The sequence below is a fragment of the Archocentrus centrarchus genome, chromosome 16, assembly GCF_007364275.1.
Source record: "Archocentrus centrarchus isolate MPI-CPG fArcCen1 chromosome 16, fArcCen1, whole genome shotgun sequence".
NCBI classification, from domain to species: domain Eukaryota; kingdom Metazoa; phylum Chordata; class Actinopteri; order Cichliformes; family Cichlidae; genus Archocentrus; species Archocentrus centrarchus.
In genome coordinates this window covers 22,038,036-22,058,870 of record NC_044361.1, presented here as the reverse complement: position 1 = coordinate 22,058,870, position 20,835 = coordinate 22,038,036, and the positions used below count along the sequence as shown (strand labels likewise).

Below are 20,835 nucleotides of genomic sequence, written 5' to 3'. Positions count from 1 at the left end.
ATAGGTCATTAATAATCATATCCGACCACTCTTTTGCAGATCATAAACAGTTGTAACTATCATTTTCCTCTGATGTCCTTATCCCCATACAGAAATTAATAAGTTGTCAGAGACAGAACATTTGTTCATATTTATCATCCCTTTCTCTGAAACACAGTAAACAAGTCAGTATGCTTGGCATAATTTTGGACAGTGAACTCAGTTTTGATAATCACATTAATAAGATCACCAGAAAATTCTTATCTCAACCTGACTCAGAGAAACTGGTCCATGGGTTCATATCAAACAGGTTAGCTTGATAATGCTCTGTTTGAAAAAGGATCCAAATCATCAATAGGATGACTTCAGCTTATTCAGAATGCATCCAGAGTCCTTATGCATACACAGGAATTTGAACATATTATCCCAGTAATGAAGTCAGTTCATTGGCTCACAGTTCAATACAGAATTCCCAAAAAAATCCTTCTGTAAGTTTTTTAAAGCGTTTTTCTTTTTTCTTTTTTTTTTTTGTGGTTTTGCTGTGTGTGCTAACTAGTATTTTATTTCTTTGTAAATTTTTATTTTGTTGTTTTGATTGCCTTAAGGCGTTTTAGACCCACATAGGTTTTTATCTTTCATATTAAGCACACCAAGTTTACTTGTAACAATATGCTATATGAATAAAATTGTGATTGCCATTTAGTGCAATGCAGGTGATTAAAATTTTGTGATCATTTAATAACTGTAATGAAGTCTTTTAGCTACTTCAGCACTGAAATGTAATTTCCAACTCACATCTTTAAAGTAGTATCAACAGTCAAGACAAAGTAAATCACAGGGCAGTTGCCAGCTCTTGTGTAAAGCAGTGCAAAATCGACACCCTGATTTTTGGGTCGAATCGCTTTGGTTGCCGATAGGGGGAGCTATTTATTTTTTTCCCAAGCACGACCTTGAAAAGCCAACGAAAAGTCTATAAGAACCAATCAAAAGCCAAGGACAAGAAACACTTCCTGTTTTTAGCTCTTCGTAAACTCGTGGGTAGCTGTTTGCCGTGATATTGTAATAATATGCAAGTGAAGACCATGAATTTACTCTGTCGCTCAAGGAAGTTGTTGTCCTCGGTATTTATACGTAGTGTTTTACTGACGCGAACAGAGCCCTTTGAAAGCGCTTGTTCCACCCCCAAGGCTCGGTGCCTTAGCCTGTCTCTGCCTCAACATTTTACAGCAAGTCTACCCTCATGTCAACGCTGGCGTCACTCAGCGTCCTATTTTGATATAAAAAGATGTTATTCAGAAAGCGAAAAGAGCCGAAATTCAGAGAGCAGCGGCGTGATTGAAGATGATTCACATGAGCTACACGATAATAGCAGCGAAAAGAGCTCCTTTAGTCAGAGTAAGTATTGAGAGTGGGTAAGAAGTGTTAAGGTTTCAGGACCATTTGTTTAATTTCTTCACCATATGTGACAGCAGAATGATGTATTATGTGAACCTGTGGTGATAACTGTATGTTGTATGTTCAGGTTGGGGCTTTGGAAGGAAAAAAGCATAATGCTACTTATTGTGTCTGACAAAAAACTACAAATTTGAAGACATCACTTCTTGGTCTGTTTTTTTTTTTTTTTTTTTTTTTTTTTTAACCCGCTAATTATCGTTAAATATACTTTGGCAGTTAATAGTGAAGATTAACATTTCCTACAGCACGAACTGATATCCAGACCTCAAATAGCCTATACTTACTTACATATAAGACAAAGAAAAACAAATAGTTACTTCATCTGGGAAGCATATGTTTTGCATTTTTTTAAATAATTAACAATAATCAGAATATTGATTATGATCATAACTATAAATGTCCATTGATTAACTAGTCAAATCCAGAGATTTGCGACTGATGATATAAACCAGTATTATATAAATAATATTAGTCCTCAGTCATAATCCAGTCATATCACCTTATTTTGGTAGATTAGATTGCCCTCTAATCCTGAGTTACTTGGCTTGTTTGGCTCAGCCACAGTCAAACAGCTAAAAGTTGTGCGCTGCTGGCAAAAGTTACATCTGTTACATGCTAGTTTTTTATGATTGTTTCTACAACTTTATTATCTCATCATCTTTGTGAAGTGTTCACAATTAATAAAAGATATACAGCTTTGAAGGGAACTGTTTAACTTTTTTCCCCTGTTACGCACACTACAGAATTGTTATAATTACCAACTGTTGTGGTTTACCCCCTGTAAACTTATTTTCTTTTGGCAAATCTCTTCATTTTTATATACAGATAAATGTTAAATAAGACAACAATAAAATTAATTAATTAATTAAAAAAATATAAATAAATGCCATGAAAAGTGGCTCCAGTCTGCAAAAGAAGTAGAAATATCAGTATTAACTTTTATAGTTTTTGGACATGCAAACTGAAAAGCATTACACATGTAACACTTAAAAACTGGTATTAGAAGAAATGCAAATGTATGACATCACAATTTGAAGGGTATTTGCACTCATATATCAAATAAGCAACAATTAATATCTGACGATTACAACCAAAACGTGCAGCCTACAACCCAAAACACCAGCTCATATAAAATGATATTTTCTAGAAAATGGTACTGTGTTCTACAGGTAAATGCAGTTTTGCCATGTTGAAAGTACCAGTATGGTGTTTCTGTTAGATGTCTTTTTCCAAACATCCTTTGAGTTGCAGTGACTCAAAGGATATAGGATCCCTGTGATCCTATATATAGTGCTTTACAATTTTCTTACAGAATGTTTCTTTTTGTCAAGGATCCTTGGAGACTTTCAGTCTTGATGTGCTGGTGTCTCTTCTGCGTCAGGAAAATGCTGTGGACCTCTGTGTGATTAAAGTACCAGAACACATCAAATATTCTGAGTACTTCATTGTTGTCAGTGGTGTGTCACCAAGGCACCTCCGCGCAATGGCACTTTATGCCATTAAAGTGGTAACTTACCTTTGTTTATTCTTTGTTAGATGTTGTATGCAAAATATAAGTATTCTTAAAATTGATAAAAAGGATGCTTTTACTTCAGTACAAGTTTCTGAAGAAAGATGGAGATCCAAATGTCAAGATTGAAGGGAAGGATGCAGAGGATTGGATGTGTATTGACTTTGGTATGCATATCCTTAGTATCTATTTAATGATTAATGTCCACTGTCTTTACTATGTATTAAAGTCACTAGTATCCATATTTCTTTGTCTCAGGTAATATGGTTGTTCATTTCATGCTGCCAGAGACTAGGGATGTGTATGAACTGGAGAAACTGTGGACTCTCCGCAGCTACGATGAGCAGCTGAAGATCATCCCAACGGAGACGCTTCCAGAAGATTTCATACTTGATGTTGAAGTCACAAAGTGACAACATCTAAGACTAAATAATAAGATGGGCCCAGGCTGAACTACTTCTTTTTAACTTTGGATGCATTCTTTATTGTCTAAAACCAAAAATACATTTGAGTGACAAACATGCTGAAACCCAACCAACATACTGTATCAGTATGTATTGATCTCCTTCTAGATGTTAGTGAAATCTGTGCACAATGATCACCTAATGGGTCTTCATTCAAATTGTGCTCGAAGTCAAGGTCACATTTGTTGTTTTACAAGCAAAAACCTGTTAATTGTGATGGCCAGAATGTGAGCTGGATGAGCTACTATCTCACTGACATTTGGGTTTTTAAAGAGAATAGGTCAGAAAAAGAAAGGGGGAAAAACTGAGCAATTTAGAAATTGTGGCATCACAGTTTGTCCAGGAAAGTGTGCACTGAGCCCAATGCTTACAACACTCTCAGCACAGCTGTGCAGGTGGTGGTTCACTCAAGCAGTGTCTTAAATGTGAGTTTGAGTTTCCATTTATGTATATTGATGGGGGGGGGCTTACCACATTTGACTAAAACAACTCATCTTAAACTTGACTGAATACCATTCTGCAAAACCCTGCAGAGAAACAGTAGTGAGATAAGTAGCTGTTTGTCTTAATCTGCTTTCTAGTGCATTTGAATGCATGTGCACTTGCTAATGTTATGTGACTTTTCACTAACTAAAGCAAGACCATAGAAACTAGAACAAATTATGAGATCAAATAGGCAGTTATAAACAACAAATTGTGCAGACCTATGCTCAGTGCCCCACATTCTCTTATAACACATACACCACTCAGACACAAGCTCTTACAGATTTGCAGATACAGAAAGCATGTTACTGACATGACCTATATGATAAGATGAAGTGGTGGCTATGCTACAGTTTTTTTGTCACATGATAACTGCGATGAACCACAACCACTGTTAACAAAGTAGGCTAAATGATCTCAAAAAGCAACTATCACCCCACCATCTAAAGAAACACTGAGGAAACAGTCACTGACATCTGTCAGTCTGGAAAAAGTTGCAAAACCATTTCTAAGGCTTTGGGACTCCAGTGAACCACAGTGAGCCATTATCCACAAATGGAGAAAACTTGCAGTGGTGAACCTTCCCAGGAGTGACCATCCTACCAAAATTACTCCAAGAGCAGACGGATGACTCATCCAAGAGGTCACAAGAACCCAGAATGACATATAAAGAACTGCAGGCCTCACTTACCTCAGTTAAGGTTAGAGTTCATGATTCAACGATTAGAAAGCCATTGGACAGAAATGGCATCCATGGGAGAATTCCAAGGCAATAAATAAATCAAAATGACCAAAAAGATACTCAAAGGTACATATTTGCCAAAAAACATCTTGGTGACAAAGATTTTTGAGAAAATATTCTATGGACTGATGAGACATGAGTTGGAACTTTTTTGAAAGGTTTGAGTTCTGTTACATTGGGCATAAAACTAACAGCATTTCTATTTTTCATACTGTTTGACATCACTGGGCAGAATATGGTGTTTGTAAAATGATAGTGTGTTTAAATGACTCTTTAGAGTTTGCTGATGAAAACTGCATGTTTTATCCTATTTAGACTGTTTAAATAAATGTTTTTTTTTTTTACTACTAGATGTGTTATTGATAATTAATGTGATGTGGAGGTGAGGAGAAAGGAGAAACAAACATTGCTGTTGAACGGACTAAATGTGCAGGATCCGGATCAGCCTGGAAGCCCGGTCTGAAAAGCAAGAGCCCTTTAACATTTAAACTTGCTAGCAGTAGAAAAAAAAAATTAAGATTTGAGATATAGTTTGAAACCTAGTCTGTAATTATTGTATAGTCTTTACCTTAGAATATAAAGTTCCTTGAGGCACTTACATGCAGTAAAAGACTCAACAGTAAGCCTAATCTACATCTAAGTTGATTAGAATGTGCAAATTAAGAGTCCACCTGTTTTCAATCAGTATGTCTTCTACAATTTTTTTTAAAGACATTTCTGGTGTTGTGATGAAAAAAAAAATGATAAGTAGACTTTTGGACATTTTGACATTTACAGCTCTGAATACAGAGCCTGGAGGTAGAACCTAGGCCAGAACATACACAGAAGCACTGATACAACGTGCACTGTATCCTCATAACTTCCTCGCATGCAAGCATTGCGCTTCATTGACTTATTGTCAGGACATTAGCTAAATGTGAAAATGTAATGAGGCAGGAGATGCCTGCACAGAGCTGACTGGACCTGGTGTCTGAATGTTTTTGTAACTTGTGGTTGTGCTGCTTGCACATGATTGGAATATGAAGAATGAGTCACACTAATGTTTAAAAGCAGTATAGTATAGTTTCCCGCTACAGTATATACCCATTAGAAACCCACTGAGATGTGAGCAGCTGGACTTCATATCATACTTAGTTATATAGTAGTTTAAGTAAAAAATAAGACTAATAATTATTTTTAATAGCATTGTTCTGTATTGTAATATAGCAATGAATTGCTATTAAATGACCTTATTTTTAGTGAATTAAAAAAAGACTAGAGGGAAAATTGCAGTGTGAAAAATTAGTTTTTTTGTTCCACTCAAAAGTTGCTGCTACAGATAATATTCTCATTATCTCTACAGCTGTTTTGTGCCCATTAGGGACCAGGTGCTACTATGGAGGAGATTTTGAAGAAAAGGGAGGTTAATTAGCAAATAGCAGCAGCACAGTTTGAGTCTTGCATGATTCATTATTATACAAAGTACACAGTCTACTTCTGTTCACATACATTACCAAAGTGTATATGCAATTAAGTTCTATTATTGTCTTTGGGCAGCCTAATGCTACACAAAGAAAAGAGTATACTGTTTAGTAGCTCGTAATTATTACCCTGTGCAACTGGCTGGAATAAATAATTTATGTACCACAACCTCCAACCACAGTTTTAGCTTTGGTCCTCAGCTAAAAGTCCATCTGGACTTTAGGCTGTTGGCATTTTAGTATTAATAAAAATATGTATTTAGCCCCTCTGATAGTCCTGCCAGTGGGCTTTCTCTTTGTAGATAATGTTTGTGAAGAGCATTACAAGAGAGCACACCAATTTTATCAGACATGACACTTAAAGGACTCTCTGTGCTCTATCCACCTGGCCCTCATTTGTCAGCAGGGTACCTGATGTCACAAACTATTTCAATCGGGCCACGAAGCGTGTTCTGTGTCAACAACAAAAATTCGGGGAGTATTTGTAAAATGAAAAAACAAAACAAAAACCTACCAAATTTATTTACAAAATAATTTACACCTCAGGTTTAATTGAAAAAGATTTGAAGGCAAACAATTTAACATAATGCTTCCTAATTTAAAATTGCAAATAATTTGCATCCAGAGTAATTGCTGCAGGCAAAGTTAAATGTGTTAAATGGCTGTGATCTTCAGGCCCTCTGGCAGCACTCTGTAGTGGATATCACAACATCGGGTCAGGATATGTCTAAAAACCACAAATACTGATGCAAACTGGAAAATTGTCCTGTGGTCTGACCACAAATTATTTTTTTAGAAATCGTGGATGCAGTGCCCTCTGGACAAAAGACAATAGTTACCATTTAGCTTGTCATCAGCATAGTGTTCAGAGGCCAATATTCAGATGGTATTTAAGTGCATAAGGTGTGTGTAACTGTTTTGGAGTAACATTTTCTACTTTTTTTCTACATTTTATTTTCTTGTTGAAGGCCTTGCTTGTTTCTTTAACACCATCAGTGTGTTCTGCACAGGTAAAGGGCATGGGTCTATAGCAGTATTGTTTATACTACCCTGTCTGCAGTCCATACTTGTCAACCATTGAAAACATTAGAAAACTATGATTACAGCAAAAGAGGCCTTGAACTATCGAGCATCTGAAATTCCTATCAAGTAAGGATGGGAAAACATTTTGCTTTCCGAAGCACGACAACTGGTTATCACAGTTCCCAAAAGCTTACACATTGCTTTTGTGTTTGTTCTATTTTCAGTTAACATATAGGGTTTAAGAGAGTAGCACATCTTTTTATTGTGTTTGAAGCTTATTCAGCTCTCAAAGCTCCTCATGTCTGAAAGAGTTATTGCTGTGGAGTAACAAAAGAAGAATAGCTATATTCTTCAATGCATATTCAATATATGTTATATACATTGTCAATAAGTATGTTTTGGAGTATTCTTCCTGACAAATTCATAGTATCAGTGAACCTGATAGCTTGCCAGTGATAATCAGTACTATCAAAACCCCAGTATTAACATGTAAGCGCATTTTAGGAATAAAAATAAGTCATTTTGCCTTACAACATCTGAATATTTTATCTATAAGGCTGAAAAGGTTTTTTTGTTTTTGTGTAGCCCACATTACCAGCAAGGACTTGTGCTGTTGCTGTGGAGTGCAGTTCTCATACGGCTGCCACAGAACAGCACCGATTTACTGCCAAATTTTTGTTGAGTGCCCTTCTAAGAAAATAGTTGCCATTAAAGTTGTCTTATCACTTCTGGGCTGAAAGCTTTTTGTGCCCTCCATCAACTGGAATTGAAAGTTTAAGGGTTTGTGTGATTTCCTGCTCTTTCTTGTATGAAATGAAGTAATTTAGAGCTATGCCTGCTTGTTTGGCCAAAATTGCTGTAGTTATTGTCTTAAGGCAGCTGCCCATTATTTAGTAGTGTTTAATTTGGAGTTGTAGTACCACTATTTTGGCTAGATGAGGTACAAAGAAACAATTTTAAGAGAGCATAAAATCTGTGGATTTAGGATGTATTAATGAGTTTGGAAGTTTTGGTTCACTATTGCTAATCAATTAAAGGCTTTGACTGGATTGCCCAGTTGTGTAATACTGAGGAACACGACTGTCTGTTTGAAATTGTAAATGCACAAGTTCAATATTTTGTTTTGTTTCTTGATGAGTCACAAATCCCTTTAGGGTTGCATCACCGTAAAAAAAAAATCAGCCAAATCAAACATGTAGAGCTTCCCGCTGTAGACGTGGACCCTTCCTACATTTCTCTATGAACTGAAACTTCATCTTTCCAAACACTAGGGCATCCTTTCATTTTTCAACTTAATGTGAAAACAATGGCCATCTGAAGTTACACATCATCAGCTTTATTAAAACCTGTCGTGCTGCTTTTGGTCTTTAGTAGTTTTTTTAAATTAGTAAAACTTTTAGACTTCATCTCCACTCATGTCAGTACTATTCCAAGATAAGTCCAAAATCTGTTTGTGAACCAAAGAAAAGTTTGCTGCGATCAGCTGTACTCTTATGACACATGACATCGTTTTTTGTTGTTTTTTTTAAACATAGAAAACAGAGCCATTAGGGGAAAAAATAATTAAACAATCTTATACAAACAGTCATGCAGGCCTCTGGGATTATGTATAACCTTAGTTTTGCTTGTTGCAAATCAATTGATCTTGCTGTAGAACACAAATTTCTTTTGATATAATACTGGGATAATCCTGCATTGCATCAGAAATATAAATGTAAATGAATAAACAAACAAATATTATGCATTTTTTTCCTGAATAATGGATCTTCTTTTTTTGTTTTTGTTTCACTGCTTTGCTGCTTTGAGTTTAAATAATGCAACCACAGCAGGAGTAGGCTAAAAGAATTAATCCCCCCTCCCAACAGGGCACAAGCTGTATAAAACATGGGCAATGTAGGGAATCAGACAGACGTGCCTTGAACAGCGGGAAAAGCAGCTACAGCAGAATTTAAAGTGTAAGCAAAATCTATATTTGTAACATTTGAAAGGAGAGGCTCATTTTTTTTTTTTTTGGCTCAAAATTGGCATGTCTTTTTATATTTAACAGCTTTTATATTTCCTGATCATGAACCATGGGAGTGTCACTCTATTGCAGAGCTTCTTTTTGATATTTGTGTGAGTGATATTGTTGGATTTATTTGATTGTTTTTACTCTGCATTTTCACTTAATTTCCTCTGTGATCTAGGATGCGCTCCAACGGTGTGATGTTGCTGAGTATTCTGACTCTCTGCCTGCTGGTTTGTATTCACTCTGGCACAAATGCATATCCGGTCAAACCTGCCAGTCCACAACAAGGCGCAGCACCTGAGGACCTTGCCAAATATTACTCTGCTCTAAGACATTACATCAACCTCATTACAAGACAGAGGTTAGTTTTTGAACTCTTATAATATTGTTTAAGTCCATCATGATCCTATATGCAAACAACTACTGATTTATTGCCGAAATCATGTTTATGCACAGGTATGGAAAACGAGACAATCCAGATACAGTATTCTCCGATGTGCTTGTGAGGGAGAGCACAGAGAGTGTTCCGGGATCCAACTATATCAGGTAAATGCATTTACTCTATTATCTCTCTATCAAGCAATATACCAACAGTGCATATATATATATATATATATATATATATATATATATATATATATATATATATATATATATATATATATATCTTTTTAAAAAGGTGGTTACAACATGTTGGTAAAGTACAGATTGTGCTTTATGGTTATTTTTTAAATGCTAATATTGTATTGATTGAATATTACTTGTGTCTGAATAGGAAGAGGAAAACATCATCCATATATCTGAATGTTTTCCAGAAACACAGTTTCTAATTAGGCCTTTTTAAAATGTGTTTCTATAGGTATGATGGGCTGTGGTGATACTGCTGGAGCTGTCGCATCCAGGTTGACTTTACCATAACGCTGTCACTGTGTCTTTTACTGAGATGAAATTAACTTGTGTTGCATGGAATAAATGCTGTGTAAAGACACTACTGTTTGTGTTGTTGCCACTGATGTGCTATAACATGGTGCTAAGTAGTACAAGTGCTTGTGTCCATATATACAGAGCTTATGTATTGAACAGTGTTTTCTGTGTCATTCACTGATGGAGTAACAGTGCACTCTGATGGTGAACTGACATATAAGTGTTTTGAGGTTTTTCTTAAGTGGGGCAAATAGCTTATAAAACATGTTTGCTGCAAGTGTTCTATTTGGGGGGGGGGGGGAAGTAAACTAGAAATTAGTAAAGTGAGTACATCAATTTTTTTCAGCTTTTCTTTCACCTGTTTTATTAAGTCTGTTGAGGTTTACCTGCACCCTAACGCACAACAGATTAACATTTTAATCCCATCAAGTGACCTGGATACATCAAAAACAAATCACACAACACTACAGTACAGGCTCTGTGTAAATATGCCTTGAGAGAAAATGTCACTTTTTTATGAAGACCTGGAAAAACTGACCTGCCAGATGTGGGGAAAAAATATCACAGGAGCCAAAGATGGCAGTGAGACAGTATATCTTGCGGTAACTGTATCCTTGAAGTTGAATTCTTTGCTGTGCTGCTTGCTAACCAATATAACCTACAGCTTATATTGCTTAGCATGCTTTTCTGGAGTCATAAGAGAAACAAATCTGTATACAAGTACAGAAATTCAGTAAAGTTCTTTTTAAAGACTATTTGGCTCATTTTTAACTTTAGATCCAGGGATGAGAATTGAAAATCAAATTCAATTTTTTTCACCAAGACACTGCATAACAATAATGTCAAAGTGATGACACCTGATTGAAAACTGAGTCATTTTTCTCCACTATTTCACTGTTTTGGATACACTGGTGACAAAATACTTGTGTTGACAGTGAAGCCTATATATGCTCCCCATCCACTCCACTCCACTCCACTCCACTCCACTTCACTTCACTCCACACCGCCCGGCCACACACACACACACACACACACACACACACACAAACGCAGAAAATAGATCAGGAATCAATACAGGAATACATAAAGAATGAGACCTATAAACGAGTCAGTAATGGATGAATGAATCAATATTCATCCCTAGTCATAAGAACTATGAAAAGGCACTATAGATGGTCAAAAGGCTACTGCATATTTGACTGTATATTTAATTTACAGTGATCTCATACTTAAATCGACATAAAACACTGTATTTAAAATATATGCAGTCAAAATCAAAACAAAACAGTGGCTATTTTACATTTAGGGGTCATAAAAATCTTATGAGACCAACAACTTTGACGCATCTTACTCCAATACACATTTTCTCTACTTTTTATTTTTATTTATTTTAGCATAACAGTAAGCGATACGAGCACGCCGTGCGGGTTTTCAGTGGTCTAGATATAACTGGAACGGCATTGGATGACATTAGTCCTGCACCGAGTGAGTGAACGGGGAACTGAGAGCAGGGGCGCAGGCAGGCACTCTGGAAGCGCACTAACAACTTTATTCGTACGAAGGGTCGCTGAATTATAAAACTCCGAAATAAAGGAAAGCATGAAAGCGTGACTGGATACTGATTAAACTGGGTAAAGTATATTTATTTCATTCATGAATCCGACTATGTAACGGTACGGGACCTTCTATAGTTTCTCGGATTTCACTGTGCCGCTGGCTAATGTTAAGTAGCTACTGAGAGCCACAAATTACTGTTAGCTACTAACTAGCTGCCTTTAGCTAATTCTACTTCGCTGCTGCTAGCACCAATAGTAACGGAGCTTTAACTACCGAAGCCAGCTGGTTTTAACGTTGCTGGAATGTCTGTTAGTATGTAATAACGGTATTATTTGTCGGACAAAAATATAATTTACTGCGCACGCCACTCGTAGTTGCTAGTTAGCGCTGCTAATTTGCCCGCATATGAGCTCCAAACGGACACGGGACGGGCTCTGGCGTTAATGATGAGATGACCTGAGAGTTGAGACATGCAGTTTAATTTATTTCAAATAGTGTCTGGTCGCTGTATGTTAACGGCAAAGTTAGTTAGTGTTCACGGATTCTGCTTAACATTTTAGCTAAGCTACCTCACGTTGGAGCGGTTACACGTGCCCAGTGCGCGTGTAACTTGACAGATATTTTAACCTCTGCGGCAGCACGTCGCTCAATCTGTGGTCCTGCGCGAGATTTGGCGACAATTGAAGCTTTCTCAAAAACGTACTGCAGAAGTAAAAAGGGTGAGCACTCAGCTGTGCAGTCTATAGGTAGTATTCCCCCCCTCCGCGTTATTTTTTAAACCTTTTCCATGTTTAAATGCTGAGGACACTGACACGCGAGACACCAGCTGCTGTGAACCGTGCCCGCTTCCCCACGTGGAATAAATATATTGTGTATAATACAAACGAAAACTTCGGGAAGCAACTGGAAAATGATCTTGACAACAAGAACACCATTGTGTTAATTCATGCAAAATGTATCACAAACACGTATCCCATACAAATGACTATATGTGTTGCTGCAAAGTTTAACTTTCATTTAAATCTACAAAAATAACGCTCCTTAAAAGCTTTAAAAAAAAAAAAAAAAGCTCTTTAAATAGACAGTGGTCATGTGATCAACTTGACCAATCACAATGACTACGCTACAGTAGCGCTGAATGGGCAGGAGAAGTGTGGACAATGGGGCACCCTTAGGGATAGAGTAGCCTGTTTATCATCTTGATTTGCTTTTATTAATACCTATGTAGGTTTTTAAACTGTCTTGCTTAATTTTAACTTTTTGCTCTATTCTCTCATTAGCCCAGAGGTACCAGATGAGTGTTTTTTTAGGGGCTCGATGTTGGTGTGCTGCAGTGATGATTTGAAATCAGTTAGTAGGTGAGTTATTGCCATGTTTTTTTGTTTGTTTTAGGTCTGCAAGATTGTTTTGTTGCTTTTGTTAAAATTACGTAGCTGGAATACAAGGTTTTATTTATATATATAATGATTATACAGTTCACAATCTGCAGTTAAACAGAGCTGCCCGAGTCCATGTTTGTCCAACTGCGTATTGAGGGAGTTGTAGAGGTGTTTTTCCTCACTCTGTTTGGAGAGCGTGTTTGCATAGAAACTCCCCAGGGCCCTCTCTGTGTGTGGTTGGCACAGCCTTTAGCCAGAAGGATGGAAGACTCATCCTTTGTCATTCAATCACCCTCTTTGTCATCCCCTTAACTCATGAGTGCCCTTTGTGCTAACATGCATAACACACAAAGACCAACAAATGCTTTCTCTTTTTCTCACTCTCCATTCTGCATCTGTTTATCACAAACATGTTAGTAAACGCCACCTTGATTCTAATAATTGAAAAGGCTTGTATAGTATTATAATACTATACTGACTAGAGCGGGTTTTCCTACATCCTGCAGCTCTCCAGTTGCTCTGGTTTCTGTAAACTGCAATTGGGTGGCTTTTGACAGTGTTTATGGAGTTTCACCATCCTGAGCTGAGGAATAATAAACATGACTGTGGCCAGTGCAAAGTCTGGCTCAGGTAAGCTGCAGGAGACAAAGTCCTGACTAGCCTTTTGCACAGGAACTTCTGCAGTGTTATGTACCATATTTGACATTTAATTACCATTTGAATGGTACTGTGCCCACTCCTCAGAGAGTTGTGTGGGAGTGCCTTTGGCTGTCTCTGAACAATTACATTTGTCCCTTTTATGGATGCAAATGAATAAAAATAAATTAATAAAATATAATAAAAATATTGCGCATTATTTATATATATATATATAAAATTCACAATTCTCATTCTCATTCAAAATATTTTAGGTTCTTCTGTATTCTACATTTAAATTCTGATTACTGTGTGTGCTTCCATTTTCAGTCTGAAAATAGATCTGTGTAGTCTTTGTATAAACAAAAGAGAATGAATGACAAGTGGATTTTAGTGCAAAGATACTTACTTGGTGGCAAGAAAGAGATTTCATTTATTTTATGGACTGATTAAACATGTTAGAAGCAAAAAGTAGTTAATTTGACCTCTTTTTCTTGCTCTTTGTCACTAGTCACTACAAGACAGTTGTGTTAGTGAAAGAGTTCCTCCGTGACCCTGCGTGCTTGTTGCTGTTGCAATGGTAATGAGCGATGTTCTTTGTGAATTGGCCCATTGATTCTCTCCTCACTTGTTGTTCTTGCCTTGTGCATTCTTAGCGTACTGAAATAGTTTTCCACTGGCTCTGAATTTTAATCATATTTGTTACTGCTGGTCATGAGCTTGGTTTGTAACTTGCATTTCTGCCTCTGTATTCACATAGTAATACATTTTGAGCTTAAAAGACGTAAAGAGAGTGGTCGGCATATGGTTAGCCAAATCATTTAAGTTCACCCATTCTTCTACAGCCATGCAACAGGTGCTGGACAACCTGAAAGACCTGCCATCAGGCACAGGAGCTAAAGATATTGACCTCATCTTCCTCAGAGGGATCATGGAGAGCCCCATCGTCCGTTCCCTTGCTAAGGTGAGTTGTGCACTCACTGATGCTACCACTATGTTCTACTGCAATTCCTACAAATGCATGCACACATATATGTAGCTGTAATCTTATAAGCTAGACTTCTCTGTTAGCTATAGTTTGGGCCAGAAGAAATAAATTAAAAATAGGATTCACCAACCAGGTAGCCATTACTTACTCGTGTGTGGAGCCGGGGAAGAAATGGAGAACACATGCCGTATGTACAAAAATACAAAAAAATGCATCTTGTAATTACATGAACTGATCTTGGTATGTGGCCTTTTTCAGTGTCCTAGTTAAAGTGACTTGGAGGAATTCTTGCCAGTGCAATGCAGTACCTTTTTTGTTTTTTATTTAATCACCACAAACTTAAGTTCATTATGAAACTTAAGAAAAACAGAAAACCTCTTAACATCAGTTCAGTCAGTTTGGAACATGACTAAGAGTTTGACAGCATGATGAACAAATGGCTTACATAACAGCCTGAAAAAAAAAAAATCTTCAGTGCAGATTGAGGTCATCATGTTTAACTTTCATATCTATAAATAGGAAGCTTTTTATAGAAAACCTGCCACAAAGAGAAGATCTTGTCCTTAATTCAAAATAACAGTTTATGACTTTGCAAAGATATTACATTATTTTATATAGACAGCCCATTTATCCTATTAAATGGATTTGAATCCCTTGTCCCTTTATATTCAGCTGTTAATTTTCCTTCATCCTTCTTTGTATCACAGAGGTAGTTTAACAAAAACAAGGCCCGCTGGTGTAGGTGGTAAATTAATTCACTGCAAAGTACATTTTGCATTATTGAGTTATCAAACTATTTTTGGATTCATTAAAATTTAAAAAAAAAAAAAAAAACATACCGGAAAGTGGGTTTTTGTTCATGAATACGCACTGTTGTGTCATTACTCAGTCAGGACAATCACAGTTTAAAATAACAGGTAATGTTTTTGTCAATAAGAAAGTTGTAAAACTGACAGTGATTCAGACCTTTGGCTGAGAAACAATTATGGTGTGGTCCATTCTTACAGACTTGCAATACCACGCTTCCATATGCAAAAGACAGTCAGAAGTCCTAAAATTGCGGCCACCCCTCCACAGTTTAAAAACTTTTTAAATCCACTCAGCTGACCAATTTACCCCAAGCTTGATACAAAAACTGACTTGCTGTGTACACTTTCTTTTTTTGGCTTGTATGTCTGTGTTTAGGCACATGAGCGTCTGGAGGAAGTTAAGTTACAAGCCGTGCGGGATGATAATGTTCAGCTGGTCACTGAGGTCTTGGACTCCCTTAACAGTCTGACAGAAAAAGATGCTGCTGCTGCTGAACTTGTCAAAATCCTGCAGGAGCCACACTTTAAGGTACCTCAGGTCTTACTCCTCTCAGATATTGCTGGGTTTTCAATAATGATTAAATTATTATGTCTTATTGTTTGTATTTTTCTCTTCTTCTATCTTAGTCTTTGATAGAAGCTCATGACAAAGTGGCTGCAAAGTGCTACGAAACGCCCAATGCTGCACTTAACAGCAATTCCATGATGACGAGTTCACTCATGCCAGCTGATGCTGTCAGGATGATTGGCATTCAGAAGAAAGCTGGGGAACCACTGGTAAGTTAGCCAGGCGTTTATATCAATTACAGCATTGCAGGGGAAACATTCCTGTTAAGCTGCAAAGGGTTTTACACATATCCTTTTATTGACCATCTGTTAGGATACAGTGACTCAGCCTTACATAGTTACTCATCATCTTTTACAGCAACCAGGCCGACCAACCCATGAAACTGGCCTCCTGTGTGATTTGTGAAGTGTGGATGTACACTGCTTAATGACTCTTACTCTCTTTCAGGGGGTGACATTCCGTGTGGTTCAGGGAGAGATGGTGATAGCCCGGATCCTGCACGGAAGCTCGATTGACAGGCAAGGCATGCTGCACACAGGGGACATAATCCGTGAGGTGAATGGTCAGGAGGTCGGTAGTGACCCCCATGAACTCCAGGAGCTGCTGAGGGACTGCAGCGGGAGTATTACACTGAAGGTTTTGCCAAGCTACAAAGACACACCGGCACCGCCACAGGTAGGGTAAAAGAAGGTTTCCTTTTCTGTTTGCCTGTGAAGCTTCTTACCTGTGGGTAATTAAAAATCTTTTTTCATTACAAAGTTGGATGCAAAATAAGTTGATTTTTAATGAAAGTTTTCTTGAGGTCTTCATCTAATGTTTAGCTAAAATCAGCCATGTGAATGCACTTTAATAGTATAGAGTTCATAGTATTTTCTGAAGTTTTACTGTCTCAGAAAATGGATTGATTGAGAGCTGACTGACTGGCTGATCTCTGAATGCCAGGTTTTTGAAAACTGAGCCCACACAGGATCTATTAATAACACTCCACACACCAACTAGGACATAGACTACTTTATTCAATGGAGTACTCAGTGCACACACAGCAGCTGACACTGAGAAGCCTTAGGTAAAATTACATCAAACATCAGTTGGTGCTTTGTGCTGAGGAGGATAAAATGATATTCTGCTGTTAGTAAGAGTAAAATTCTTCTTGACTGTTCACACTTAAGAGTTGCATCTGGTCCACCTCCTTCAGCCTTCTGGCTTTGAGTATTCACAGCAGGAATTGCAAAATATTAATTGTGCAGACTTTTTTTTGTGCCTTTTTTTTAATGTTGGCCAATTCCAGTAACAGTGTTTTAAATAAAAAATTGGATTATAGCCAATACCAGTGGCCTTTATGTGTTTTATGACGTTTAATTTCATAAAAACTTTTGTAAGAAAATTTATAAAAATACATTTTATAATAACATTATATAATATTATAAGTACATATGTACACCGTAACAATGATTTAACATATCGCTCAGTCCTTGTGTGTGATCACTCTGTATAATTCAGTTGTGGTATCTTGTTTGAACCCTAAATTGCAGGTTTATCTGAAGTCACACTTCAATTATAACCCAGCCACAGACAACTTGATCCCCTGTAAAGAGGCAGGTCTGGCATTCTCCAAAGGAGACGTGCTTCATGTAGTCAACAAGGAGGACCCCAACTGGTGGCAGGTGAGTGCGCTCATATTCCTGGGGATTTTTGCTTCAGCAACAAATCTGTGCCGTAGGTACGTCGTAACCGCAAACCCCTCTAAGACCCTATGTTGTAACCTGGCTTGCACCTCCCTAGAAATATAAGTACACATGTCAATGTAGCTCGCAACTGCTGTGATTGGCCTACCTTTGATTCTTCCTCTGCATTTACAGCTACTTTTTTGCCACAGTTTTTGAATTTATCAGTAAGGGAATAACAATTATCACTTCAATATATGGAATAATAATCATAATATCAATATAAGGACTCATGAATGCCAGCGAATTCATAGAGGTAGATTGTAGGATTGTTGGAATGGACATGAGGGACAAAATATGTTAGCGTCTGGAAAAAAAAATAGACCACAACAAAGAGTGGGGACCCAGGAGGGAAAAAAGTCCCAGCATTTTATTTGTTTCTGTTGTGGCTGGCACCACATGTAAAACATTGGTAATCACAAGGTAATTAACACATAATACATCACACACAACCATAAACACTGGCAACAATGTCAGCCACTTAGACAGGCTATATTGTATGCTCTACAAAGACTCACTACAGAAGTCTAAATTAGGCGTTACTCAGCAATGGCGAAACACAGTGCTGCTTAGTGTGAGTTAGGAGTTGGTTCATAATTCAAAATTGAATTTTTTTTCTTTCTGTATATTTAAACCAGTAGTCTCTAAACATCTCTACTCTGATCTCCATGCAGGCACGGAAAGTTGTTGGTGGAGCCACTGGCCTCATCCCCAGTCAGTTCTTGGAGGAGAAGAGAAAAGCTTTTGTGAGGAGAGACTGGGACAATTCAGGTACAGGTTAGTACAACTCCCTTCATTCTCTTTTACACTGTACCAGCTACTCTTGTATAGATTTAATGATGGTTAGAATTCCCTGGATTTAAGCACCACCATGTGTTTTACTAATACTTTTTGTATTTGACTCAGGTATGCTCTGTGGAACTCTAACTGCAAAGAAAAAAAAGAAAAAAATGATGTACCTCACTACTAAGAATGCAGGTGTGTATTACCTGGAATTTTAAAATTTTGACACTTTAATATTTTCAATGGTGACACAGTACTGACTCTGTAATGCCTTCAGAGTTTGACCGTTACGAGCTGCAGACCTATGAAGAGGTAGCCAGGATGCCCCCGTTCCAAAGGAAAACGCTTGTTCTGATTGGAGCTCAGGGGGTTGGGAGGCGGAGCCTGAAGAATAGGCTCATTGTTGTGAATCCTCTGAGATATGGAACCACTGTCCCATGTGAGTGCGTGTGACACAGAGCTGAGACCAGTGAAATGTTCGCACTACAGTCCTGCTTGGCTGCATGAAATGCCTTTTCTTACCTTGTATATTCAGTTACGTCACGCCATCCCAGAGAAGAGGAGAAAGATGGCCAGAACTACTGTTTTGTTACACGGGAAGAGATGGAGAAGGACATCAAAGAGAGCCGCTATCTGGAGCACGGCGAGTACGATGGCAACCTTTATGGAACCAAGATCGACTCTATCCATGAAGTGGTGGCTACCAACCGTACCTGTATCCTAGATGTCAACCCTCAGGTCGGTCGAAGACGTCCACTCTCAAATATCTAGGTCTGGTTTTTCTAAAGCTTTAGTAACATTACATTTTATGCCCAGGCCCTGAAAGTGTTGAAGACTGCTGAGTTTATGCCGTTTGTGGTATTTATTGCTGCTCCCGAGCTGGACACACTAAGAGCTATGCACAAAGCTGTGGTAGATGCTGGCCTTACTACCAAACTACTCACGGTAAGTTTTAGGACGATGAAACTTTCATAAATAAGATGATGGGATTTTTAGTGGTCATTACTCATGAATGGCTGTTGCTTCCTTTATATAAATGAGCTTAATCCATTTTCCTAACAGGAGAACGATTTAAAGAAGACTGTAGATGAGAGTGCCAGGATCCGCCGGGCATACAGCCACTACTTTGACCTGACTATTGTTAATGACAATCTGGACAAAGCCTTTGACAAGCTCCAGGAAGCCGTCGAGCAATTAATCATAGAGCCACAGTGGGTTCCAGTAAGCTGGGTCTACTGATATTCTACCCCCCACTGGAGAGAAGCCGCTGTTGGAGCTGCCAGGCCTAGGATAAAAGGGGATTCAACACTGTGCTGCACACACAAAGTAAGTGTTGGACATCAAGCCTGTGTGAATTTGGTCTCACACAAAGCTGCATCAGAGTCACCTTAACCTGAATTGCCAGATTCCTTTCTAGCACACTATGCAATTCACAACATATAGGAAGTGTACTTATTTATTGGCAAATATTTTTTTAATGATATTTTCTACTCAACTGGATTGGAAGAATGCTGGCACTTGTGTCAGATGTTTTTGAAAGCAAAGTTTTTAACTTTACATCTGTGTGTAGGATTAGAACAGTTGTATTTATTCTGCAAAAAATGAGGGCTTGCTCATTGAAAAGAATAATACCTCAATGTTATAGTTTACAGTGCATATGTGTCCAGTATCTCATCTCATTCTGTCACTACAAACTTGTCATTCATGTAGGATAGTGTTATATATTAGACTTTTTTTCCTCCTGGAGGCAACATTTAACTTCTCAGTCCAGCTTAATGAATTTGCCAGTCGCTGTATGAAGTTGTACAGGAAGGAGTGTTTACCTATGGCTCTTTGACTCAAGCACAAAAGATGTTACATTAATTATGCTGACTCCGTGTCAGACATTTGGATCATGTAAATGTTTCTATTTGGTGCTGTTTGTGTTTTCAAAGAAAAACTTTCCACAGGACTCTTGAACAGGGTACTGCATCTCAGTGAACCATCCCTTTTGATGTGATACATACTAAAATTTAACTGTTTTAAATAAAGTTCATATTTACTTATAAAAGTATATTTTACAGTATTTCACATAAGATGTATTTTCAGATGTCAAATAAATAACTGGTGTTTTCTAATGAGCCGCTGTGTTTTAGCTGTGTTCTTTAAGCAAACTCACCGACGGACATGTTGCATTCAGTTTGTATTTGCAGACTGATGGAGGGAAAAAAAATGGAGTCATTCTAAGGTTATTGAAGCAAGCTGAAGCATTTTCCAATATTAGCATCTGTCTGAGGCATATTGAAACTCAAGGGTGCGTATAACAGCAAATGGCATAAAAAAATCCAAATATTCTCAAACCTA

At 37.7% G+C, this 20,835-nt stretch overlaps 3 protein-coding genes across 4 annotated transcripts; all 3 read left to right on the top strand.

The window, feature by feature from the left end:
* The first annotated feature begins 979 nt into the window (after nt 1–979).
* malsu1 (mitochondrial assembly of ribosomal large subunit 1) lies at nt 980–4,428 on the top strand. The gene is made up of 4 exons (XM_030750665.1): nt 980–1,374; nt 2,766–2,941; nt 3,030–3,111; nt 3,203–4,428. The coding sequence occupies exons 1-4, from the start codon at nt 1,047–1,049 to the stop codon at nt 3,355–3,357; spliced, it is 741 nt and encodes a 246-aa protein (XP_030606525.1). The 5' UTR covers nt 980–1,046; the 3' UTR covers nt 3,358–4,428.
* A 4,511-nt stretch (nt 4,429–8,939) lies between these two features.
* Nucleotides 8,940–10,112, top strand: LOC115794953 (peptide YY-like). Its single transcript, XM_030750666.1, has 4 exons — nt 8,940–9,071; nt 9,303–9,485; nt 9,581–9,670; nt 9,984–10,112. The coding sequence occupies exons 2-4, from the start codon at nt 9,304–9,306 to the stop codon at nt 10,000–10,002; spliced, it is 291 nt and encodes a 96-aa protein (XP_030606526.1). The 5' UTR covers nt 8,940–9,071; nt 9,303; the 3' UTR covers nt 10,003–10,112.
* Nucleotides 10,113–11,516: 1,404 nt separating this feature from the next.
* On the top strand, nt 11,517–20,595 carry pals2a (protein associated with LIN7 2, MAGUK p55 family member a). 2 transcript variants are annotated; one of them, XM_030750609.1, is made up of 14 exons: nt 11,517–11,679; nt 12,886–12,963; nt 14,132–14,200; nt 14,466–14,584; nt 15,794–15,946; nt 16,045–16,194; nt 16,433–16,660; nt 17,518–17,649; nt 18,384–18,486; nt 18,616–18,687; nt 18,770–18,931; nt 19,028–19,230; nt 19,309–19,437; nt 19,555–19,731. In XM_030750609.1, exons 4-14 carry the CDS (start codon nt 14,468–14,470, stop codon nt 19,729–19,731), a joined length of 1,626 nt encoding a protein of 541 aa, XP_030606469.1. In that variant the 5' UTR covers nt 11,517–11,679; nt 12,886–12,963; nt 14,132–14,200; nt 14,466–14,467. The 2 variants fall into 2 exon arrangements, with proteins under 2 accessions (XP_030606469.1, XP_030606470.1); XM_030750610.1 differs by lacking the exon at nt 14,132–14,200 and having other exon boundaries at nt 11,518–11,679; nt 19,555–20,595.
* Nucleotides 20,596–20,835: the final 240 nt, after the last annotated feature.

Bases quoted from the DNA above. Each gene is read 5' to 3' on its own strand.
- LOC115794953 (XM_030750666.1), top strand. From the start codon at position 9,304: ATGCGCTCCAACGGTGTGATGTTGCTGAGTATTCTGACTCTCTGCCTG. The intron at 9,486-9,580 runs GTTAGTTTTTGA...GTTTATGCACAG, and splicing joins AACCTCATTACAAGACAGAG to GTATGGAAAACGAGACAATC.
- malsu1 (XM_030750665.1), top strand. From the start codon at position 1,047: ATGCAAGTGAAGACCATGAATTTACTCTGTCGCTCAAGGAAGTTGTTG. The intron at 1,375-2,765 runs GTAAGTATTGAG...CTTTTTGTCAAG, and splicing joins AAAGAGCTCCTTTAGTCAGA to GATCCTTGGAGACTTTCAGT. The intron at 2,942-3,029 runs GTAACTTACCTT...CTTTTACTTCAG, and splicing joins CACTTTATGCCATTAAAGTG to TACAAGTTTCTGAAGAAAGA.
- pals2a (XM_030750610.1), top strand. From the start codon at position 14,468: ATGCAACAGGTGCTGGACAACCTGAAAGACCTGCCATCAGGCACAGGA. The intron at 18,688-18,769 runs GTGTGTATTACC...TAATGCCTTCAG, and splicing joins CCTCACTACTAAGAATGCAG to AGTTTGACCGTTACGAGCTG. The intron at 18,932-19,027 runs GTGAGTGCGTGT...TTGTATATTCAG, and splicing joins ATATGGAACCACTGTCCCAT to TTACGTCACGCCATCCCAGA.